The 8,620-nt window shown below is 42.9% G+C and overlaps 1 protein-coding gene across 1 annotated transcript in view; it reads right to left on the bottom strand.

Moving 5' to 3' along the window:
- Window positions 1-3,248: 3,248 nt before the first annotated feature.
- The window catches only part of HIVEP2 (human immunodeficiency virus type I enhancer binding protein 2), a 24,093-nt gene continuing 18,721 nt past the window's right edge, over window positions 3,249-8,620 (bottom strand). The window contains 1 exon segment of the mRNA XM_009083492.1: window positions 3,249-4,987. Coding sequence (XP_009081740.1) covers window positions 4,169-4,987 — 819 coding nt within the window. The 3' untranslated portion in view covers window positions 3,249-4,168.

The raw sequence follows: 8,620 nt of genomic DNA, 5'->3' as shown, positions 1-8,620 counted from the left end.
AGGCTCTTCTACCCCTCGTGGGATACTTAAGGCACTCTCCTAGGCGACTGGAGATGTTGATCTAGCCAGTTTCAACACAGATTTTGGGTTGGTGTTTTTTTTAGATACCCAGAGAGAGGGACCAAGTCATTAGGCTAATCTGTAAGAGGTGGTGACAGCACTTGCCAGAAGTAGAATTCAAAAGGGAGACACGTTTCATCATAAGTCAGGTATTTCCAAAGACCCACTCGGTAGGGCAGGTCCCTTGGAGGATCTAGGGCAAAAAATAAGTACTTTCTGGTGTCCAGATCAATGTGGGAGGGGAAAAGGCATGAAGCAGTTCCAAGGAGAGAAGTTTAAAGCAGGAAACAACCTTAAACAAGGCAGGGCACCTTGTGAGTCAAGGTGACACTAGGGTTAAATGGGAGCTGACTGCAGCATTCCTGAATTGAAATTTTTGTACTTAAGTCACTTCACTCCATTTGGGTCTGTTACAGCTAATGATGTCCTTTATTGGTGCTAATTATTATCCACTGCTGGCAGTGTGTCCTGCAGTGGGGAAGTCCACATGGAAGTATTTAACATGCAATGAAGTTACTACCCTGAGTCAGAATCTAAACCTTCATAAGAGGATTGTGCAGGCAGTTATATGAGACCGATACACCCTCTGTTTTGCTGACGCAAATAAATCCTGAAGTGACTCTGGTGACAGTATTCTGAGAGAAGGAAATAAAGAGAGCTTGCCAGAGCATCTGTATTTCCCTTGTGCTTTACAGAAAAGACATACGGATCTTCATAGAAAATTATAACCTCCTTGAACAATATAATAGGTAATTATATTCCTGACGTAGAATTTTTTTAGCACATGGCATATAAAAATCCTTGTTCAGTTCTGCAGTTTTGTAGAGTGCCTTGTTAAATCTCTTCAGCCCTTTTTGAAACACAGAACTTTTACATCAGAGACCTCAGTTACTCTTCTTGATCCTAACCGACCTACATGCACCCACTGCACCAAGTGTTTTGGAGGAACCCCCTTCCTGCCACCCCCAGAGGGGCTGCCTCACACAGGCAATGCCAGTCTTGCCTGGAGACCAACATTCCTGGCTGGGAGCCATGCAGCTGCATTCCCCCAGCACTGAGCCCAAACCTGTGGGCTCAGCACAGTGGGGAACAAACACAGCCCCACACCATCACCTCCACAGGCAGCTTGGAGGGAACTGTGCCAGGGAACACAGGCAGAGCACTCATGGAATTATCTGCCCCCCGTCCCAGTTGCTGGGCCCACTATGTTGGTTCTGAAAAGTGGTTGGGAAAATTTTGTCAGACATGTTTGCCATTCCTCCTCCACACCCTTTCCAAAGTGTGAAAAGTCATCATTGATGCTAAAGCTTTGTATGAGGATATGTTTTTTTTCAAAGCACTGTATAAACATTAACTCATGAAGAAAATACAATTAAGATTATAAGTACCTGAATCGTCTTTAGGGTTGCTGCATTGTAACCCAAAAATATCATATGTAATTTCAGTGATACTTGCTCACTGATTATTAAAAAAAAAATACCCCAAGGCTGAAAAGGTGGATGGCAAATTGCAGCTGCAAATTAATTAAAATAACCAAACAAGCCAGAGGTAACTCCCACAGTAACAGGGTTGCTTATAAAGGCAATGTTAATAGAGCATTTACCATCAGGGTTGCCTGGTTCCCTTTTAATAAAATGTCTATGATTACCTAATTAGCTGATCATTGTACAGAGCATTTTGTTCTGAATACAGCCATGAAGCCAAGGAGGAGAGAGGCTTTTCATAGAATCACAGAATTTAAGGATTGGAATGGACCTTACAGATCATCTAGTCCCAACCCTCCCTGCTATGGGCAGGGACACCTCCTCACTAGATCAGGTTGCTCAAGGCTTATCCAGCCTGGTCTTGAACACCACCAGGGCAGACAGAGCTTGCTTATTTCAAAAGTGTAAGTGACTTTTTTTCTTTTTTTTTATAGGAAGCATGATCCAACAAGCTGCTCACCTCCAACTATATACACTGGTTCTCTCTCCAGTCTGAGATGAGCCAGTTTTCTGGCACATGCTTGTCTTGGCAAGGTTACCATAACGATCTGGAATAAAGGTGGAACATTGCAATGGGTATGAGAAACTAACCTTAAATGTTTCAAAGCAGGCACCGTCCATTATGCTATTACACTAGTCATGTGCCATCGTGCTAGAATTATGACAACATACCAGCTGTGGTTTTGCCCCCACACGGTATTAGTGGAGAAATAAACTGGTTTAGCTTGATAATACCTGAGAAAACTAAAATATACTCCACATTTTTCACTGCCACTCACATTCTTAAGGGGGCTTCTTGTGCAGGAAAGCACTGCTTGGGAATAAAATGTTCTGACAATATACTGGGACACCAATAAACTTGGAAAATTCAAAGAACACATGAAAACTAGACACCTCGTGCATGTAACTGTATATTTATTTCTTTTTAAAGAACACTCCTTAAATGTATTGTAAGTCAATATACAAACTTGTTTTCACAGATTTATAATCCACTAAATAGCACAAAATATAATCCAGGTCGTTGGTTTCTTTCATCTGTGCATATGCATGTGTGTGTTTGAGTGTGTGTGTGTGCCTGCGTGCGCGCACGCATGCTGCTGGTGGTAGTGGTAACCCACCACACGTGTTCAAACACAGGCCCAGGCTCCTCCTGACTTCCCTCTGGAGCAAACCTTGCCCAGATGGAGACCCTACTCTGGAAGACTGTGACTTTCTTGCTGTGAATCCCATTTCAGAAAAGGCCAGGGTGGCAGTGCTCTCTGCCTCACCGGCAGGGCCACGCACTTCCACCCACAGGACAGGATGGAACACGACAGGAGCCTCCCCTGAAGCTGACCCAGATACCGCAGTAAGGAGTGACCAGCTGTGGAGTTCAAATGCAAGGAAACACATTTTTCTTCACTCCAAACCCTTCTCTGACACTCCGGGGCACTTCTTCATGTCACCTATGCCCCTTGGTCACCCCTCATGAGCAGGGGACTGCCAGGGCTTGGTGGGGCACTGCATGTCCAGTCACCAGGCTGGCTCCTCGCCCAGCCTGGTTCGGCCGTAGGGGCCTTGCCACCCTGCTGATGGAGGCTGGGGAGCAGGTTGTGACACTGCTGGACTCTGCCCTTCAGCTGTCAGCCGTGCTCCAGCTCCAGTCCTGGAAGCACCAGCATAGCAAATCTTGCCAATCCCGGTGAGCTACACAGATGGCACCAGTGATGCACATATTTACATGGGGTGGAATGTTTTCCCATAGCTTTTTAAGGAGTATATAGATCCACATGTTCACATAAGACCAAATACTTTTAATATATTTATAACTGTTTTATAAAGCTTTGAAAAAACTCACAATAGCACGTTGTTTTACTTTAATGCTTTACGGTACTATCAGTTTAAAATCACAATCAGCACTTAAGTTATAGTCAATCCGGCAAACGAGACAAAAAAAAATTACAAGAGTTAAGAACTGACTGATACATCCTTTATCTTTTTTTTTAACTAATGCATAAGTGCAGAATAAGATAAGATACTCTAGTTTAAATATCTTGTTTTACAATATACATTTTGTTCTAATTACGCAACAGTAAATCCCATGCTTCACATAGAAAAGCAATCCACAACATTAAGAAAAAAATTTACAATTTATGAAACAAAGTAAATAAATATTAGTATTACAGAATCAGAGCTGTACATAAAAGCTGTTCAGTTTTAATCATATAAAAATATGTTTTAGTGCAACCTCACATATATTGATGCTGTTCTGTTTTACATCATTTAGATCCAAGTGTCCAAAAAAGGAAAGAAATTACATTTATTACAAAGCAGATACACAAATTCTAAAATATGTACAAATTACTGCTAAAAAAATGCTTATAAGAATATAAGCAAAGTAAAGAAAAGGCACAAACATCTGTACAATTTAAAAGTACCAGACCCAATAAGAATTTGAAATTTAGTTTTGGTCAGGCTCATGATGACTTGTTACTTTATCTAATTCTTTTGATATAACAAAAGTATATATAATAGCAAACTACTGTAACTTAGAACAGGCATGCTGTAAAGTTGAATACTTCTTCTACCTCTAGAAAAAAAAAAGTGGGGTAAATGTATGGGTGAAAGTCTCCATGCATCTCAGATCAATGTGTCTTGCTCTTCTCAGATGACGGATCTTTTCTTTCCTGTGTGCTTGATGGGGGCTCACTCCTACTGTGAAAGACCAACTGCCGGACGTCCACAAAGCTCTTGCTGTAAAAGGTGGGATGGGCTAACGCAGTCTGTGATGTACCAAAACTGTCCTGTTCACCACCATGCAAGTCAGGATGGGTGGCTGAGGCACAGGTCTGGCCTGGCTCAGGTCCACTAAAGTGTTTAATGCTAAAATGTGCACTTTCTAAGGGTTTCTGGTGAGGCTCAGAAGGCCTCTGTAGCTGCTCTGCCCCATGCAGAACGGCTTCTTCTGTGGCGATTCGCAGAGAGGCTATGGCTTTTGTACAAGTCTGTATGTTCTCCTCCTGCTCCCTCTCGATAGCCACGACACTGTCCTCTGATGTGCTCTGTGTCAGCAACAGCAGCGGCGAGGAGGGCGTGCTAGAGGGAGTGGCGGGGTGCAACCTGTGCGGAGAGGTACGTTTCTCGTGGTGCTTAGAAATACTATACGATTCTTTTGTGAGGGTTTCCACAGTTCCTCTTTGCTTCTCCTCAGAGACCTCCCTCTGCAGGGCCAGAGTGGACGGAGAATGTAAACCTGAAAGGGCCACGGGTACTGAATGGACCATCTGGATACCCCCGATAGGCATCATGGGGATAGGTGCTCGGATCTGTTGCTGGGAGTGTAGTGGAAGATGACTGAAGACATAATCGCTCGGTCCTTCGGGGAACAGGCTAGACCTGCGATGTTCCATGCCTCCTTTTTCTCCATATACATTGAAGTAAGGTGCCTGAGACAACCCCCTTCTCTGTTAAAAAAAAAAAGAAAAAAGACAAAAAAAAAGAAATGTCAGCACTGCTACTAGCAGAATTCTTGTCTGGCTGCCAAACCACCTATCTGCTTTCCTGTCTAACACAACCTCCCATTCACGAAGTACCTTTCATCCAGATGGATCCCAAAGCATTTGGAAAACTCCACTAATTGCATATCCAAACAACAGAGGAGGTTTTGCTTAGCTCAGCCCTACAGGGCTCATGCCTCTGAGGTGAAAGGCAGCAGCTAGTTAAGAGTGTTCAGCAACACAATGCAGCAATTTAGGTCAGGAAATGAAGAGTATTATATGCAACTGAAACTCTGGAGAGAATTTGGGGTAGATAGATTTCCATTCCCCAGGAAAAATTTGGCCAGGAGATCCATCTTACCCTCTTTTGGAAAACTGTGCTGGTATTTGCAGTCTTCACTGGGTATCAAGACTTTATTGCAGAGAAATACACATCTGAACACTCCCTGCTCACCACAACTGCTTGGTGTAACAGGGAAAATCTGACCTCATGTACCTATTTTCTGTCTTCTGAAACAGCCTGGCCTCCTGCCAGAGAAGGCACTTGCTCCCTGCGAGCTTTACGCAATCCTTGATTAAAGGGGATGGGTATTTTCATGGAAGTTCAAGTGCCTCTGTGCAATGAAGACACAAATTTTTACAGCCACAGAGACAATGGAGCGCCATTCTGGCCTATCTGCAGTGTAAACAATAAATAATAACAGAAGCACAGGCATTAGCTGTGAGCAAAAGTGATTATTCTGTCCCAGGGAGACTCACCCACTCATAATGGGATTGAGAAGAATGAGGGATTTTGTGACGGCTAATAAAAGCCAATCTCACAATATTGACATTTTCCGTGCCTTCCCATTAGTTCCTGCCTTGGAAGAATGAATAGCTCCATCTCCACTCAGTATTAAATATGCCCTGGGCTTTAGGGTTTCTTTTTTTTCATTCTTAAGTTTTAAAATTTGTTTGCTATCTGATGATTAAGTATCATTTATTGCTGACCAGAGGAACAATGATGACAGAAGTGTGGGATGACATTTTCATAATTATGTGTGGGATTTGGCCACACAACTCTCGGGGACTCTCATAGGAAATTAAATGAACTAAAGTGGTCATGTCTGCACTGTAAATTGACCAAACACCAATCAATTGCCCCAGAGCTGTACTGCTACCACAGCCTTGGTGTGGTAGCCTGAGGACTGCACTGCTAAATGCCAATGCATTAAAGTGGCAGCACTTCACGACTGGGAAATCCTAGCTCTCAAGGCATTAAGCAACCTCTTGATCCCATCCTGGGGAGCTGGTTTAGGGGGTAATTAAAGATTCAGTTTCTGTGCTACCCAAGGGCTCAATCTCACTGTGCTCAGATGCTTTGTCCTGTTTGATATAAATCAACGTCGAGACAGGAAGGGTGACCCATAATCATCGGACTCAAACTTAAGAGATGTCATCATTCAGAGACTAATCTATGTTGGGAATTTTCCTATTCAGAAAGTGAGACGCCTGAGTCTCGTAAAAGAGAAACTGCCATAAGAAAGTACAGTGACAGCACATTATACTGCTGAATGGGGAAAAATTTACAGAATAAACTGCAGTTGCCAAGCCACAAGACATAGTTCACCTACCCTGTCAGTCCTTCCTATCACTAACCTCACCTTTGCACAGCTGCTGGCCCCCTATTTTTTTTTCCATCTTTGGTCTGTCAACTCATTTCCTGTCCTCTCACTGTCCTCCTGGATGTTTCCTAAGCCATGACATTTATCACTATTGCATCTGATGTGAACTTGGGCTAAGGGAAATAGAGCAAAAGCAACAAAAAAGAGAGAAAAACTCATCAATGAACAAACCTAGTTGCACACAAATCTCTAAGTGAGAAAGACATTGGCTTCATGTTGTACTCTGCCACAATTTCAAAAGGGAATAGAGCAACAGTCTGTCCTTGTCGGATAGAGGTGGCTAACATGACAGAAACTGCTAAACGCTTTAAGATCAGCAGTATCATCCAATATATATCTAATTTTTACATAGACAGTGACAGTGTGTGCATGTCCACTGGATGCCTTCCAAACCTGGCTGAGCACAAGTGGATTATCTTCCTCTAACTCTAGCAGATCAGTTTGAAAATGGACAACATAAATGGTTACAGGCACTAATAACTGCTCCTAGCTCTTACCCTGCTTTTATTTCTTTTACCAATATCTAGCATTTTCGTACCTACAAGCAGACATACACACACATATTTATGGGGAAATACTGTCTTTTTTCAACAAACATTCAAAGATTTTATCCTGTTGACAGGCAAGCATTAGATCACAGAGCATAGTGCAGGAAGTCACAGTATCTTTTTGCAGTGCAGTCAGAATGGGTTGCTGCCAGCACCGTGAGATGAGCTCCTCTCTTTGTCAGGTGACAGGAATCCAGTTTGTTTCCTATTAATTCTGATTTGTTACAGTTTAGCATAGTTCCCTTCAACTCCAGGTGACATAGGTTTCCCAAGCAACAATATTCTGTAACAGCTTTTCACTAAACATTCTGATCTGGTCATAAAACTAGGCTGCCACACCACACCCCTGAGCAAAGCCATATCCAGCTTCACAGGTTCCCCAGAATGCCTCGGGGATGAGATGGGCTTTAACCTGTATCTGGTACATCACCCAAAACAGGCTGTGGGAGATTAAGGGCAAGATTGCGTTTCAAAGCCAAGCACCCTTCACAGACATCCTCCAGGCAGCCTCAGACCACAGCTTGCAAAAAGATGTCAGGTGAAACCCAGTGTCTTTGCTTACCGCTATCATAATGTACTTGAGGTTTTTGAAAGTTGAAAACCAGAAAATGTTGCACACTATTGCAGAATTCAATATGAGAGCATATTACTCACGTGCTTTCTGAAAGACATGGTGCTTAATAAAGTAACTATAACTCTGTGTGGACTTCAGTTTCAGGATCAGCTCGACATGCAGCCCTACTGAGAATGCACCATAACAGCCCACACGAACCAGTGAACCTATTTACACTCTACCTGAAATTCAGAAGTTATATGCTGGCTCTCTGTACAGGAATGCATTTCACTCAAGATGACTAAGTAGTGAGTGTTGGGGAAGGGATTTAATATCCATGTCTGTGATGATCAAAGGACCTTAAGTCCTATCAACTTTCAAGTGGATATAACCCTTCAGCCCTCCTCAATATATCAAAACAGGTTTCAGACTTCAGAATAAATAACATGAGCAACAAAATCACAATCATGAGCAACACAAGCAAAATCCACTACCTCCTAGAAGCTAAAACAGTTGCTAGAGACAAGCCTGCACTACCCACAGCAAGATATATTCAGAGTCTAATTGTGTCTAGTCCTGGGACTGGAAGAAGAGACAGAAGCTCTGGTCTGCACTAGGAAGTATTTCAGACTTCAGAATAAATAACATGAGCAACAAAATCACAATCATGAGCAACACAAGCAAAATCCACTACCTCCTAGAAGCTAAAACAGTTGCTAGAGACAAGCCTGCACTACCCACAGCAAGATATATTCAGAGTCTAATTGTGTCTAGTCCTGGGACTGGAAGAAGAGACAGAAGCTCTGGTCTGCACTAGGAAGTAGTGCACTAGGAG

Source organism: Acanthisitta chloris, unplaced genomic scaffold (genome assembly GCF_000695815.1).
Source record: "Acanthisitta chloris isolate BGI_N310 unplaced genomic scaffold, ASM69581v1 scaffold10891, whole genome shotgun sequence".
NCBI lineage: Eukaryota > Metazoa > Chordata > Aves > Passeriformes > Acanthisittidae > Acanthisitta > Acanthisitta chloris.
Note: the sequence above shows the minus strand (reverse complement) of the source record. Positions and strands in the feature narration are given on the sequence as shown.